Source organism: Musa acuminata, chromosome BXJ3-4, assembly GCF_036884655.1.
Source record: "Musa acuminata AAA Group cultivar baxijiao chromosome BXJ3-4, Cavendish_Baxijiao_AAA, whole genome shotgun sequence".
NCBI classification, from domain to species: Eukaryota; Viridiplantae; Streptophyta; class Magnoliopsida; order Zingiberales; family Musaceae; genus Musa; species Musa acuminata.
The window spans coordinates 43,975,171-43,991,597 of record NC_088352.1 but is presented as its reverse complement, the minus strand read 5'-3'; the positions used below and the strand labels follow the sequence as shown (position 1 = coordinate 43,991,597).

Genomic DNA, 16,427 nt, shown 5'->3' with positions numbered 1-16,427 from the left:
CCTGATTAAGACTAGTGGATTACTGATCTATCTATTATTATTCGGTTAACTCTCTCAGCACTGATTACCAGATTGATACCAGTGGAATAAGGAATCATTTTGAAAAGTATTTCTCTCTTTCTCATATTGACAGGACAAATCTGTCTGGGCTCTGTTGTGTTGCATGAGATAGTGACAATATCAATGCTGATGGATTGATCAATAATGGTTCAGGAGAAAGAGTTCATGCATTTCCATAAATTACAAGGAACTGGTTTGGAAAAGCAATTGTGTGCAGGAACAACACAATATAAGCTCTTCTTGGCAGTTCCAGGGCAATTTGTGCAGTTCATTTCAGAACTGATGCAAAAAGAAGGTCCAATGTGATCACGAATATACATTTAACCAGTTAGTGTTTAGGCTTATTGTAGTGTGCCACAAGTTAATTCAGTAGAAGCCCAAAATCATCAGTGACAACTCAAAATGCAGATAATCTACTTCAGACCTTTTTTTGTTGACATTGCATCCTATCCTGGCTTCCCTCCATTGTTTTCAATAGGTGCAAGAAATATTATTTCACATGAACTACAGATAGATGTCATTCTCACATATAAAAGTTGTCGATACAAGGGACAATAAAACCTACAGTCATTTATTTTTTTTCCAGCACAATCAGATGCTAGGTTTCTTGAACAACATGATGAACGAAATCATTACAAAATATTGAAGAAACCAGAACACAAATAATGACACACAATATACCTTTTGAGAAAGAACCACATGCCTGTGTAGCTCCAATTGAGGGTTTGCCCTGGGGAAGCACAGCATGCTAACTTCATCCCCAAGTATTAAGGTCCAATAATAGAGCTAACATATCAGTGGTATCATTACTACAAGATGTTGTATGATTCTTTTAGTCCAAATGGCAAGTTTTTTGGGATTTGTTTTCACTAATCTTTAATAGATCTCATATGCAAGTTTAGTTGTCCATGCTTGTTGATCCTCATAATTATCAGAACTAAATGATGAATTTAATCAGAAAAAAGATGAAAAAATAATAACAAAGTCGATGATATATATTTATCCTTCGTGATCTCATAGTTGCATTGACATCTTCTATCATAGAATCATATTATTAGAATACCAACATTTGGGAATGAATAATCATGCAGCACACCGTTAAATGTATCAAAAACATGACTTGCAACAGAAGAAGAAGGAGCAACACCTGAGGCAACGAAGTCCTGGAACAGATGGATCATGTGAGGGCTTCAGCGCCGGCGACGATCTCCAATATCTCCCCGGTGATCTTGGCCTGCCGCTCCCGGTTGTAGAGTGTCGAGAGGGTCCTCTTCAGCTCCATGGCGTTGTCGGTGGCGTTGCTCATGGCGGTCATTCTGGCGGCGAGCTCGCTCGCCAGCGACTCCTGCAGTGCCCTAAGTATCTGGCTGTTGAGGTACAGGGGCAGCAGCGCGTCGAGGATCTGCACCGGGTCCTGCTCGAACTGCAGGATGGGCGAGAAGGCAGGGGTCGGGGTGCGCACTGTCTCCCGTTCGACCGTGAGCTTCCCCTCCTTGGTGGTGAGGCGGAAGAGCTCGTCCTCGGCGGCGTCGACGCAGACACCGTTGACGTCGCAGATCTCGCCCTTGGGGGAGAGGGGGAGAAGGGTGTGGATGACGGGGTCGGACTTGACGAGGGAGACGAACTTGGTGTAGAGGAGCTCCACCTTGTCGACATCCTCGCTGACGAAGAGGGAGAACACGTCGTCGGCGATGGCCTGCGCCTCTTTGGTGGTGGGCAGGCTGCCGACCTCGAGGAATCGGTCAACGGGGATGTAGGGGCGGCGCTGGAAGTAGGTGTTGCCCTTCTTCCCCACGCTGATGACAGTGGAGGCGATGCCGAGGGCGGAGAGCTCCGCCCTGCGCTGCTCTGCCTTCTTGATGATATAGTTGTTGAAGCCTCCGCAGAGGCCGCGGTCGCCGGTGACCACCACGAGGGCGATCTTGCGGACGGGGCGGACGCGGGTGAGGGGCACGTCCACGTCCTCCGTCTGCAGCTGCTCGTTAATGTTGTAGAGTACCTCGACAAGGGACTCGGAGAAGGGGCGGCCACTGACGACGGCCTCCTGGGCGCGGCGGACCTTGGCGGCCGCCACCAGCTTCATGGCCTCCGTGATCTTCTGAGTGTTCTTGACGGAGTCGATGCGGCCGCGGAGCTCGCGGAGGCCGCAGTAGACGGCGGTGGAGGGCGGCGGGCGCGGGGAGGACGCCGAGGCCGGGGCGAAGAGGAGGCGGGAGGGGGCAAGGAAGGCGCGCGAGGAGAGGTGGGTGTGGTCTGACGGCTTAGGGGAAGCCCACGTTGTGGCAAGATTGGAGCAAGCCATGCTTGTCGATGACAGTAAGAAGATGAGTGGTCTAGGAAGAGGAGGAGGAGGAGGAGAAGGGGTAGAGGAAGCCTCCTCTCTTCTTTGTTCGGTGATCCCTCGTTGGATGGGTGGATGGTGAGGAAGAAATGAGCGGTGGGAGGGAAGGGGGTTTGGATTGGGTGGGAGATAAGGGGAGAATTTGATTGATGGAAAGCTCGTGCTCGAGGAACAATCCCCATCTTTTTTTCTTTTATTTTTTTGAAGCTTTTAATGTGGTGTTGTGAGAGTGTAGGGTATGTGGTGTGCGGTGGTCATGGATTTTTGTTGATTTTGTTCTTTGATTTTTTAATATATTATAATAATAATAAGGGCATCGTTGTTTAATTAGACTAATTATATATTATCTCTATAATTAATTATATTATTTCGATCTTTATATTTTTAAATATTATATTGAAATTCTTTTATATATAAATATAAAATATTTAATTTTGTTTCTTCTCGTTTCGTTAACTCTAACAATGAAAATACTATATTGGTAATAAATCGAAGTGAGGTAAAGTTAATATATACTCAATGAAATTTTTTTAAATATTTTACTTTCATAAATACATATATCTATCTTAATATAATTTTTAAAATTATAAAAAACAAGATGCTAAATATCTCTGACTATATAGATAATATGTAATTAATCATATTTAATTGGTAAGTCTTTTGGAGTCCTAATTCACAATAGAAGAAAAATGAAATTGACTTATTATTATTATTATGTTGTGTCTAACAACCATAGTAGCTTCTCTAATTATACCCTTCTTTTAGAGGAAAAAAATGATTCACACATCTAGACATTTACTTTGAACTCAACCAATTCAAATCGTCTAATCATATGCTGAAACGTAAATCAGATTGAATCTTTAGTTCTATCTGATTAATATGCAATCAGATAAGTTGTTCCTCGTATCATCATTTTACGATCATGTCAATGGGAAGTGAATTTTGTTGATTAATGTCCTTTTCAATGATAACTCTAATGATTTCTTTTACTCTTTAAATTCTCTTGAGCGATTTTAGTATATATCATTTTTCATTTTGAATCATCTATTATGCTAACTTCAGCATAAAGAATCTTATCCCGTATAATTTTTTTATTGAGACATGTCATCAGTTGAGTCAAACTCGATAACTCAAAAGTGAAAAAATATTCGAAAAACCCTTGTGGTGGCTTTGGTGTGATTGAGGTGGCTCCAAGATGATATTTGTAAACCTTGACCTATCTTGACCTATCTGATATAGTATCGAGATCGAGTTGAGGTTGAATTTGGTTTCTCGATAGATTCTTGCATAAATGTCAATGTTGGGAGAAGTTTCCCAACTTAACCCAACCGATGCACAGGTTAATTCAAGAGGTTGCATAGAGTGTGAGATGTTTTTGAAAAAATATCCGACTCTTAGGTCGATGTCGGGGGAGTCAATTTTTATATCTGATTGGCTTGGGAGGATCTTCTATAGTAGCCTTAATATCCCCTTTAGGCATTTTATCTATGAGGACGTTAAGTTCGAATGAATTCCCATGAATTATTACCCCTAGAAACTAATAGAAGAGATGATAAACTCAAATGATCTCCCATGGATCGTTGTCCACCTAGACCAATGGGGCCAATCCGAACGATCTCTCATGGATTATTATTCACGAGGGTCGACAGATCGTAACCACCCCCGTATCATTGTTCGATGGGAGATGACTCAGTCATTTTCGTTCGTGCCAATGTTTTTACCGTGACTAATTGAAAAATGAGATTGATTCTCAAAATACTCCCTATTATATATATTGTTTTATTGAATTAACTTGCCTATCGACATCTAAACTTGTAATAAACTATATTAGCTCAAAATCATTAACACGAGAAACAATAAGAAAATTAGTTTTATTTGTGATATAAATCATAAACAATATTACAATCAATCCTAAATTGGATTTTCTATCTACTCCCAATCTTAAATACCTAATTCCAATCTCTTGAATTGTTTTCATATGAGATATTGGATAATATTTTATTTGAATGTTTTCATCATTCCCTAAATTTGACTAGCTCATAGTTATATATATATATATATATATATATATATATATATATATATATATAATTATAATTGGAAGTTAAAAAAATATAAAAACAAAAATAAAAATAATTAAATGTTATGACATTTAACTATGCTATCACATGATTATCTCCCATCAAGAAATTTGCTAGAAATGTTTTTTTCTAAAAAATAAATAAATAAAAATCTATATGTTAGGATATTGCACAAACAAGATCATTGTTATTGGTAGCATTGCTATCTCTCATCCTCGCATAGAATTCAAAGGAGTCTCAAGTTTTATATGCGTTGTTTTCCTGAGATTTTAGAGATATTTAATGGGAGTATTCAGCCCACAAGCAATCCATCACAGCAACATAGATTTGGGTGGACCATTTAATGGACGTTTGAACCGGGCCAAGCCACCGTTCGGTCGAGCCTACGGCCCAACGCCATTCCCGAAACACCCTCCCATCGTTTACGCCATCAGGTAAAAGATCGTTCGGGGGCGAAGTGCCTTGTCTACCCTCGCAACTCATCAGCTTTCGCCTCGGTCTCCCTTCCCGTCGTCTAAAGAAAAGAAAGGAAAAGCGCAAAGGAAACAAGCTAAGGGGAAGAATTCTTCGGCGTCGCACCGGAGTCCTTCACCCTCCGCTTGCCTCCGAACCCTGGCTCGTCCCGGTAAGTCTCGTTCTTTAACCCTAGTCCGCTTTTGCTTGCGATCGAGGGAGTGCTAACAGTCATGCCAGAACGCGGTCGCATTGTCAATATTCTTGAAATACTTGAGGGTCTGAGGCTGGACACTTGGTTTCGGCTTGAACGAGTCGCCTTTTTCTTTGATTTGTTGTTGCCGTTGAGATGTTTCTGTTTAGGACTGTTGATGCTTGTGTTTCTCTGATGAACAAAATTAGGTTTACGCTTGTTGGTTTGGAATCGTAATGGTTTATGCGATTCTTTTTGTATTATGTTTTTCTGGAAGGTTTTAAAAAGAAAAAAAAATCACTTTTGAACTGTTTATTATTTGTTTCATGTTTCATCCCTTTCGTGATCAGAAGACTTGCCCTAAAAGGACTGGGAATCAGGTCTGTTACTGTTTCAACAGGAAAGCAGAGACATTTCTAGGTCATATGAAATTTTCCTGCGCTATTTTGTTAGATTCTGATTTCAGTAAGATGAACTCTACCCTTCTTAACAGTGAGCATTTAATTTGACGAGGACTTGAATTTTACTCATCTATATTAGTTCCTTGCATTCCAGAGTTAATGGTCGACCAAATTGTTCTCCACATGCTTGATATGCATACAACTTGTTAGCCAACAAAAAAAGAATCAGCTATTTAGCAATTGATTTTCGATTATGTTAGTAATTACTGAAATCTTACAAGCCTTAGTATCGGTTAAGTTCAAGTGATTCAGTCTCAGACAAGTGAAACAAGGTTATGCTGCCCCCTGCCATGAGTCTTCCCTTCACATAATTCCTAGTTCATTGCCTTTTATGGTTGATTTTTAATGATAGAGTACAATTTGCTTACTGTAGCATCCACACCCTCAAATGCAGAAGCTTGTTAAGCATAGGCTTTTATTTCTAATTTATCTCCTTAATGGTTATGGCACTCAACCATGTGGGGTGATGAGATTTTATCTTGACCAAGCTTTCTTGGTTCACTCATCTGATTTATTCTACCCATTATTGAGTTTGTTATTAGCCAAGATATTGTTTCCTTATTCATTAGAGTTATCAACAAGGAAAGCTGCTAATTTATTGCTTAATTGTCCTTTTCATATGTGTTAGTGAAAATGTATTACATTTCTATGCTATTTACTTGATTTATTTGTAATGCAGTAACCTATTTAGGCAAGTTAGATCTCTCACTTCGAGTAGTTTGTGGTATTTTTGTAGTGAAAATTGCTAATGTGATTACTGTTTGGTTTACTTCGATTTTCTAGTTTGGTTTACTGTTTTTCCTAATGTGATTACTCACAAGTTAATTTGTCTGTGAACGGTGTCTTGAGTTAATTTGTCTGCGCTTAGTGTTTTGAGTTAAGATGTTTCTAGTGTGGTTTACTGTTTTCCCTAATGTGATTACTCACAAGTTACACTTGCCTAATTTAGTCGATCTCTTTCTAATCCATCTAACTTAATGTTTTGTTTTTTTGTGATGCAGTCTTCCGTTATTTGAGTGCAAGACATGTGGTCAGTAGGATTGCCGTCTGCTATCAAATTTATGTCAATTTATCTGGTAGTGTCTGATATTGAGATTTACACAGGAAATAAGCATGAATCAATGGAAAGGGGTTTGATGCTATAGGCAGGGAAATTCAAAAGAAAGAGTAAAGATGGCTGAGCATATAAACAAAGAAAGAAAACCGATGGATGTGGAAGTGGTAGTGTTAGAAGAAGAAAATGAGGTAGAGTGCATAGACAACAAACACAAAGAAAAAGATGACCATGTACACCTGAAAGAGAATGGAAAAGGAGACCTTCATATTGTGAAACATAACAAAGATGAGGGTGACATTGGACCAAAGGAGTGCAGTGGATCGGGGGTAGAAGTAAAGGTGGAGGAGAAAGTCAATAATGATGAAGATCTGGCAAGTGACTCTTTTGAAATGCTTGTTGATGATTCGGATAATGAGCAATCATCAGCATCTGATTACGATGACAAAGTAAAGAATGAGGTGATTTGTGACACCTTTTGACATCTTTATTTAAATTACTTCATTGTTTATTTACATTTTGTCTTAAACAAAGTTGAGAGTTGAGACTTCATTTGTGATTGGTTCATGCAATAGAAAGTTACATTTGATCCCTTTATTATTTTACATGCTTTTGATATGAAATTGTGTAGGTGTTTTTGTCTCATAGTCTTTGTCAAAAGTTCTGCTGAAAAAAGTTGTCATTTTATATGACGACGAAATAACAACTTGATGACAAGTTGGAAATTACTCTGATTTATTTAATGCAGGAACCTATAGTTGCAAGAATTGAGATTATGAATGGTTTGAAGCTCTTTCAAGTCTTGTGTGACTTTAGTATATTAAAGGCTGAATTTAACTGGTCATACAAGGAGATCATCCTAACCCATTTCCAATTGCATGAGGAATGCTGGCTTTTTTTTTTCTACTTGAAGGTGGTGTTGGGAGGAGAGGAGGAGAAAAGAAGAAATAAAGGAGGATGGTAGCTTCCAGCTCCTGTCCCTTCCCATTTTTTCTCTAGATTTTTTCTCCCTCTTTTATTATCCGAAGTGGTAATGGTGATATATATCTGATTGTGTGTGTTCATAATATTAGATTTGACTGGTGGTCGGAACTGATGCAGCCGTTTTCACTGATGTAATGTTGCATTCCTTGAAAGTCTGTAGTTTCTACTTTCTACTGATGTAATGTTGATTTGGTTGCATTTTGTATCTAAGAATTGTGAAGCAGCAATTTTTACGTCATTGGTTTAGATGTGATGATCAGTCTTACCTGATTCAGAGCAAATAGATTTGACAGCAATATGATACATGTTGGACATAAAAGATGCATAAAAAAACCTAAATGCAGAGCAAGAATAAAAGGAAGATAGGAAGAGTTAAAAAATAATTCTATATGGGGATATAAGTAGGAAGAGAACTTGGTTGCACTTTTTGTGTATTAATCTTTTCCATGCATATTGCTAGTGCAGCAGTTTTTTCCAAATTCCGATCATCTCTTAACAACATAGCTGATTGAATATCATACTTCATAGTCTTCTGGTTACTCTTGAAATAAGATATGTTTGCAAATTAATCTCAGTAATATGAAACTTGGACCTTTTAGCATTCTTTGTTTCACTAGGTCATGATGACATCAACCAAAATTCAACAGAAAAATAATTGTTAATTGAAGGACCAATTTTTTCGATGCCTAAGTCTGAAATTACTTCAGCCACCTCTTAGTATTTTTTTTCCTAGGAATAACTAAGATAAATTTGAGTTGGTTCTTACAATATGTAACTAAGCATACCTTTATAGCAAGTCGATGGCAGACATGAAAGAAAATGTTAGCCGGTCAATCAAAATTCAACAGAAAAATAAATATTACTCGAAGGACCAATTTTTTCTGTGCCTCAAAGTCTGAAATTACTTCAGCCACCTCCTAATATTGTTTTCCTAGGATAACTGAAATAAATTTTAGTTGGTTCTTACAATATGTAACTAAGCATACCTGTATAGCAAGTTGATGGCAGACATGAAAGAAAATGCTAGCTGATTGATCATGTATGTCTCAACCATGGTCTTAATTACTTAAATTAGAAGACAAATGTAGATGACAAGATGCTGCGAGCAAGGATTTTGTTGAGGTCAGAGTCTTGGCCGTCAGTCCAACATTAGAAACTACCATGTTTTTGGTGAATGTGTTGCAATGGTGAAAAATCTGAAAAAAGAGAGAAAAATAATTTTACAATTACAAGCAATTTAAACTTTAAACATAAGGCATGTTGGTATTTAGTTCTAATGCCTTTCACCTTGTTTTTAGGCTAAGAAGCAGCGTTAGAAGTAGAACTGAATTAAAAGTCGGTGTGATGTGTCTTGGGCGGAAGGTGTTATGGCTGTATTGTCCAGCTGGAGAAGAGATTAGGTGGGTGTTTGTTGTTGTCTTGTTTGATAGTTCAGTCTACCCGAGTGTTACTGATAGAAACAAGCATGCCACTCATTCCTACTATTAAACCCTTGAGGCTTTTTGTGGGTCAGATTGGTGTTTTAACTTATAAGTGAGCTGACTGGACTGGAGACAAAATTTTGTAGCTAGATAGCATTTGATAGTGTGTTCTCTTTTGTGATGTAATAGGAAGAGCCTTGTGTTTTTTGTTGAACTAGATTGTGTTTCTTGTCTGTTTGATGGAGAGCATTCTTATTGTGGCCTTATTATGACTTGGGGTACATGCATTTGCAGGACATGAAGGGATGCCTTTGCTCTCGCCATATTAGAATGACCTCACTTTGTTTATTTACTAATGATGATTTAGTTGTTGCATATTGTGACCATAGTTGAAGTAAGCAACATTTATTGACAACGAATTAGTTCAATCCGAAACTTGAGATAAAGAATGTAGGCTAAAAAACTGATTCGCTTATGATTGTTAATTAAGTTGAAGTTCCAATATCATAAGGGGCTGGTACCAATCTATGTCATGTTTTCATTAGGAATTGAAGTCCAAGTGGCTAGGTGGTACACTTTTAAACTGGAAGAGTTTAGGTGACTTGTGAATAGAGACATAAGTTGTCAGTAACTGTTGGCTTGTTGGAAAAAATTAGAGCTTATGTGGTTCACACGGGAACATTAGGGGTTGCACACATGAGAATATAATGGTATTGACTTTTAGCTTTATCAACCTGAAGATCAAGAAATGGTTCCTTGTTATCAAAGAAAGGTAGATTTGGTTGCCACCTACATGGTTATTTGTTTGAATTTGGCCAGTGACATGATTTTTGTTAAAAAAGAAGTATATTCAAGTTTAAGCTAATTTGGGAACTTCATTATATGTACTTGTATAAAGCATTGATGGAAGATATAATAGACCTCAGATTTACAGAAAAATAGTCTTTGATGAGTATATTTATTTTAGTATTAATTCCTTCAATTTGGATATTACTAGCTATGCTCGTAATTCTATCCAAGTAACTAAAACAATTATTAGTCTTGTGGTCATAGAATCACAAATTTGTTTGATCTTCACCTTGAAAAATTTAGTTTAGTACTATCATATCTTTGGGACTTTATGATTTTGTTGTTGTTGTTATTGCTATACCATTATATCTTGGTGGGCAAGCTTTGACGTCACAGATTGCTTGCTTCTTTATGACCTGAGTGTCAAGGATTTGATATGTGGAAGCTTGATATATGGAAGCAGCCTCCTTGCTGGTATGAGCATAAGCATTCTTCTTCCCTAGACCTTGTGTTGGTGGGAATCCTGTGCAGCATGCTAACTTTTTCTTACTTACGTATCTTATTGTCAAATAATCACATAATACCTCCTTGAAGTGATAAGAGCATGAAATGTTGTAAAAAGCAACTAACTTCTGAACCTCTATTATTTAACTTCTTATTAGTTATTGTTTTGGACATATACTTTCTTCACAAATTACAGTTGTTTCTTATATTGTATCATTCTCCGAGAGCATGACCTTCTTTTTTTTTTGTTTCTGAGTGAATTAAATGGATTCTTGTTGGGAATTGATTTCTCGGTTTGTGGTGCTAGCCCAATCTTGATTGGCTAGATGGATTTGAATCGGCTTATGCTGAAAACATGATAATGAGTGTTCAAATTGGGTTAATAGTAACTAGTCTTACACACGAGTTACACATTAATCTTATTACATTAGGAATTATTGAAAGTTGAGGAAAAATGCTTAGATTATGCACTTATCAAGTTGGACTGTAACTGTTGATCTACCTTCCATTGATATCGATAAAATATTTTATTCTTCTTATTAGCTATGTGTTAGGATTTGAGTGTTGGACAATTAAGAAACAATATATATATATATATATATATATATATATATATATATATATATGTATGTATATATGTATGTATGTATATATATATGTATGTATATATATGTATGTATATATATAATTTGTGTTATTGAGATGAGAATGTTGAGATGAATGTATAGAGTTAATATGAACGATAGAAAAAGAAATACTTTTGTTCATGAACAACTAGGTATCATTTCGATAGAGGATAAAATGAGATAAAAGTATTTAAGATAGTATGAGTATGTGCTTAGGAGACCTTTGGATGCGGTAGTTAGAAAGTCAGAGAAGGTGGAATGATTAATATTAGTGGTATGAGAAGAGGCAGAGGAAGACCTAAAAAGACCTTAATAGAAACTATACATAAAGATATAAATACTCTAAACTTAACTAAACATATGACTTTTTACATATCTCAATGACGGCAAAAGATCTACGTAGCCGATCCCAAATAGTTGGGACTTATGGTTTCTTTGTTGTTGTCTTATTAGCTGCTATGTTCCAGCTATTAGTGTATTACTATATTAATCAATCTGAAGCTTGTATTTAATTAGTTAGCTACATTGTTGTGACTTTGTTTTTTTGTTTATTGTGCCAATTAGTTGCTGAGATGGTATTGAAAAGGTTGCCCTAGAATTAATTCATAATTTTCTTTGACAAGGTGATGATTTGACTAATCGTTGTGTTTACATTTCTCAGGTGAGGATTCTCTTTTATGAATGCTATTTTCTCGTGTATTTCTTTTGTACAAGTAATTAGGTGATGAAAGTGCTTAATCAGGCACCTTTAACTGATGCGGAAGTTGAAGAACTTGTTGCTGAGTTTCTTGAAATTGAGAGCAAGGTATGTTTTGTTTGCATCATACACTTGAGTTTTTTTTCCTTTTTTTCTTTATCTTGTTGGTGCCAGTTATGTGTTGTTTAATGCTTCTCTTAGGCAGCTGAGGCACAAGAATCACTTGAACAAGAATCACTTGCCCAAGTGGAACGTGAAGTAAGATCTGAGCTTGCTGAGAGTCTCCATGGGGATGCGGTATTTCTCATTTTAGTTTCTTTATTGGGCAGTATTGTGTGTGTTCTCTCACATGCTTATGATTTTTTTAATGTTTTTCTCCTCATAGTTGGAATTAGCTGTATCAAATGAAATGAAAGTACTCGTAGAAGAATGGGAGGATGTTCTTGATAATTTAGAGACTCAGAGTGCTCTACTATTGGTAAGTTTTCCCTAATATATCGATAATTGATTAAAAAGAAAATTGACATAAACTCTTAAATAATGCTGAAAAAAAAATGTTATTGATTTCATGGTTTCCCTTATCGGTTCGTACTAGTGTACCGACTAACTATCGGTATGGTACATACCAAGCTGTACTGCGTTGTACCGAGCATTCTGACTGATGTACCACTCATACTAGTTCCCTATCGAACTGGTATGTATTGTTTGTACCGAGTGGTATACCGTGGTACGACGACCTTGATTGATTTATTATAGGGTGTTTGCTTGGTAGATACTCTATGTTTCAATTTTTTTGAAAAAAAATTGAAGAATTTCATCTTTGTGAAAAATCAAAGTTTCCACTATTTCTTTGACCATGGTTAATATTCCTATACCTCTCTTGTGATTTGTTAACTTGTTTTTGAGGTTGAATATGTGGTTTTTTGCTTTTTATTGCTATGTATAAACTGATGAATCTTTTCTAGATAATTGTTTTTGAGCAAATCTTATTGGACCATGTATCTGACTGAAGTGTTTATTCCAATGACGTACAGTTGCTGGTTTTGGCTGTAACTACCACCTATCTAATGTGTTAAGCAATCTTGATTTTGTTTCGTGCTTTAATATTTGAGGTTTATAAGTAGTTATGTGTGTAATGATAATTCATACATATATATATCTCTGGTGAAAGAACAAACTGTTGAATCTTTTCTAGATAATTGTTTTTGAGTAATTCTTGTTGGACCATGTATCTGACTAAAGCATTCAGTATGATGATGTAGAGGTGTTGGCTTTTGCTGTGACTACTACCTATGTAATGTCTTAAGCAATCTTGGTTTCATTTCCTGCTTCTAGTTTTTTAAAAAGTTATTAAGTAATCATGCACATAATGACAATTCATACATATATATGTCTTTGGTCAGAGCAAGGATTGCAATTTTGTACCAATGTATTATACTGATCCCTGGATGGACCGGTATTGAGCGGTAATGGTGTACCAAAGGAGAAGAGTTACAAAGAAGAGGAGGTGGTGGAGGAGGAGGAGGGAGGAGGGAAAAGAGGCAATGGAGGAAGAGGAGGAAGAAGGAAGAAGAGGGGACGATTGAGGTAGAGGAAGCAAGAATAGGTGGATGAGGAGGAGGAGGGAGGAATGATGAGGGAGAGGAAGAAGAGAAGGCTGTGGAGGACGAGGAGAAGAGGAGGAAGTATACCCGAGGTCAGCAGCCCATGGTGAGCGGTAGGCGACACATGTACAGAGAGAAGGGGTCATGGGCTCTGCACGTATAGAGAAGAGACATGAGCCTTAGTTTATGTGGTTTTAAAGGGTTCTTTTTTTTATAAAAAAAAGGTCAGACTGGACTACCCGAAATGGGGGCTGTCCATGTTTCTGTTTCGGCTCAGGCCGGTAAATACAGATGGATACATACTGACCCGGACAAAATTGATTTCCTTAGGTGAAAGAACTTTCACTTCTGTTATTTCATGGATAATGTTATTGAATATGAAGGCTATATTTGAGCTAAGAATCTAATCTCTCTCTCAAAGACATGCATAATTTTTAAGCTGACTTTTTGTCTTTGCAAAGTTAAAACTGTATATAAACCCTGATGTTTAGATCTTCCTTTTCATAAACTGGAGAGGGATATATGTGTGTGGATATAGATTTTCAAAGAGATGGATGCAATTTTATTCTTCTGAGGAAGGTACACTCGTCGTATTCGAACATAGCAGCCACATACATGTAGTTGCTCTTTTCAGTGGTTGTCTAATTTGGTTCAATGCAGCGAAAAGTGTGCTCAAGATTATCTGGTTAGAAGTTGTTTAGAACAAGTGACACGAAGTTAGATAAGATGTTGGAGATAAATTAATTTGATTGCTATAAAATTAAAATAAAATGATACTATATGAAATTATGTGAGAGACTGCATTAGATGAATTATATTTTCTGGTGAATGACCTTTAATTATGATTAATATTTTTGAGACACTTCAAAGTTTTGGAAGAGTAAGAAAATGTAAAAATTGCTTTAGTGCTTTTGGAGGGAGTAAATGAATGTTGACCTTGATAATATAACTTGAAAAAACAAGCTATTTCGACTACTAGGTCCTGGTATGAGAATTTTGGACTGTTGTGAAGTTCTTACCGTCTACAGCATTTTGCAATGCTTTATCGAAACCTGCTAGAGTTTATAACTTCAGTTTAAGCACTAGACAATTGTGGTGGATGAGGTTGAGTTGGCTATGATTTGGAGTGAGAAGTCTCTCCAATTGTATTTTTAGTTGAAAACCTCCTCTCCTTACATCACAGTTCTGTACACCAACTGTGGGGTCCAACCTGCTTCTTCAAATATGAACTGTCTTATCAGAATTCACATGATAATTGTAGATGATCATGATTTATGGGAAAACCATGACAGAGGTTGATGATTCTGCAACTTCATTGATGGATGACACTTATGCTATTGATAACTGATAAAAAAGACAATATTGCCTCTACCAATCAGTTTTTATATTGTTATGAAATGGTAGGTCACTTGTCACACTTGTTAGGTTTTAGTGTATTCAAATCAGAACTTGCGGCTACTTTTCACAATATTGCCTCTACCAATCAGTTTTTATATTGATATGAAATGGTAGGTCACTTGTCACAATTGCTAGGTTTTAGTGTATCCAAATCAGAACTTGCGGCTCCTTTTCACACATGAATTAGAATGTAGTTCTTGAAACACTGCTTTTTTCTCAGGTCGCTCGGCTCTGGAAGGAAAAACAATGTTTTTGTTTTAGTTTCATAGTATTAATTGTCATACTAGTGTTTTCCCTCTAATTCTTATTAGTGAATTAGCTTTGTTGTTAATGATTTTGTTCTGCAAAATCTGAAGCATTTTAATTCTTTCAGATATAGTGCATTTAACAAAATTAGTTTGAAAATAGAATAATCCATTAGATCATGGATGATGCTGTTCCTTTTTGCTTCTTATTTGGTCATCCAATTGATAATGATTAGATCATAATGCAAATAATGCAAACGAATATGCAGTTTATGCTTTAAGTAAAACTATGTGCCAGCTTTGGAACATTTAATTGTTGGAATTTTGACTCGACAGTCGATCATTGTCATGTATCTGAAGCTAGGGGAGCAACATAATTGTTAGTTCTTTATAACATGCTCCTGTGACAGGAACAACTTGATGGAGCAGGAATTGAGCTCCCTAGTCTTTACAAATGGATAGAAAGTCAAGTTCCTGGTGGATGTCGTACCGAAGCTTGGAAAACAAGGGCTCACTGGGTGGGTTCTGTGGCAACTAGTGAACTTAACCAATCTGTTAAAGATGCTGAACAGTACCTTCAATCCTGTCACCCCGTAAGGAGGTAAGACTTGTTTTTACATGTGTTTTGCTGGTCGTTGGTTGTTCAATGTTTCTCATTCTCCTAGGAAACATGGTCGTCTGCTTGAGAGTGGCTCTAGTGGCTATTTAGCCAAAAATCTTTCTGTCAAAGATGGTGACAATCTCATCGAAAATTCTGAAAAAGATTGGCAGATATTTGATGAGATTATTCATTCTGGTCGATTCTCAGACAGTAACTCATTTGGTAGCAATAACTGGGCGGCCGTTTACATGGCTAGTACTCCCCAACAAGCTGCAAATTTGGGTCTCCATTTGCCTGGAGTTAACGAGGTACAAAATCTGAGCTTTACCTAGCTGTCCAGGACAATGAATGCATAAACTTTTTGATCTATAGATGCATGTTTTGGAGAACTATTGGGTCATACTTAACATATCAGAGAATATATGTTTTCCCTTCTGTATTTATCAGATTAAGTAGGTGCCTCTTATTTAGAGGTTGGAAATAGTAAATAAGTAGAAGTGTTTTAAAATTGGCCTAGGCAGGAAGCAAATGAAAGGTGAAGCATAAAAGGATTAAAGGAGGTTTAACTAAAATAAATTTCACCACAGATTATAACCACCTTGTTGGTGGTTATATTGTGACTTTTAAGTTTCACTGTGTTGGTTGTTTTATGATTTTCTTGTTAAGTACAATCAGCAATGTACTAGAAACATATCTCCTCTCTCTTCTCTTTGGGGTATGTGGAGGTGCTGAATCATCATCGTCAGTCAATAATTGCTGGTCAGCAACACATCCTTGCCAGGGAAATTTATAGACAAGGTAAATGGTTTCAACCCGACAAGCCCCCAGCTAGTAGTTGTCAACTTGTTGGTAGTTGGTAACTTTTGTCAATGGAACCTTTTAAGTTCTATTTTGAGGGTGCCATCCAGTTGCCGG

At 36.9% G+C, this 16,427-nt stretch overlaps 2 protein-coding genes across 7 annotated transcripts in view; one reads left to right on the top strand and one right to left on the bottom strand.

Moving 5' to 3' along the window:
• Positions 1-603: 603 nt before the first annotated feature.
• On the bottom strand, positions 604-2,519 carry LOC135636320 (ATP synthase gamma chain 1, chloroplastic-like). The gene is made up of 2 exons (XM_065148001.1): positions 1,208-2,519; positions 604-790 (listed from the first exon to the last, which is right to left on the bottom strand). The coding sequence occupies exon 1, from the start codon at positions 2,360-2,362 to the stop codon at positions 1,238-1,240; it is 1,125 nt and encodes a 374-aa protein (XP_065004073.1). The 5' UTR covers positions 2,363-2,519; the 3' UTR covers positions 604-790; positions 1,208-1,237.
• A 2,419-nt stretch (positions 2,520-4,938) lies between these two features.
• LOC103982759 (protein CHROMATIN REMODELING 20) overlaps positions 4,939-16,427 on the top strand; it is a 31,379-nt gene continuing 19,890 nt past the window's right edge. For 2 of the 6 annotated variants that reach the window (XM_065148000.1, XM_018825092.2), the window contains exons 1-8: positions 4,939-5,107; positions 6,591-6,619; positions 6,694-7,104; positions 11,710-11,772; positions 11,866-11,961; positions 12,050-12,142; positions 15,322-15,512; positions 15,577-15,820. In XM_065148000.1, coding sequence (XP_065004072.1) covers positions 6,763-7,104; positions 11,710-11,772; positions 11,866-11,961; positions 12,050-12,142; positions 15,322-15,512; positions 15,577-15,820 — 1,029 coding nt within the window. In that variant the 5' untranslated portion in view covers positions 4,939-5,107; positions 6,591-6,619; positions 6,694-6,762. Of the gene's footprint in view, positions 5,108-6,590; positions 6,620-6,693; positions 7,105-7,666; positions 10,312-11,060; positions 11,773-11,865; positions 11,962-12,049; positions 12,143-15,321; positions 15,513-15,576; positions 15,821-16,427 lie in introns of those variants that run through there. The other 4 variants (XM_009399771.3, XM_065147998.1, XM_065147997.1 and 1 more) reach the window with 4 other exon arrangements.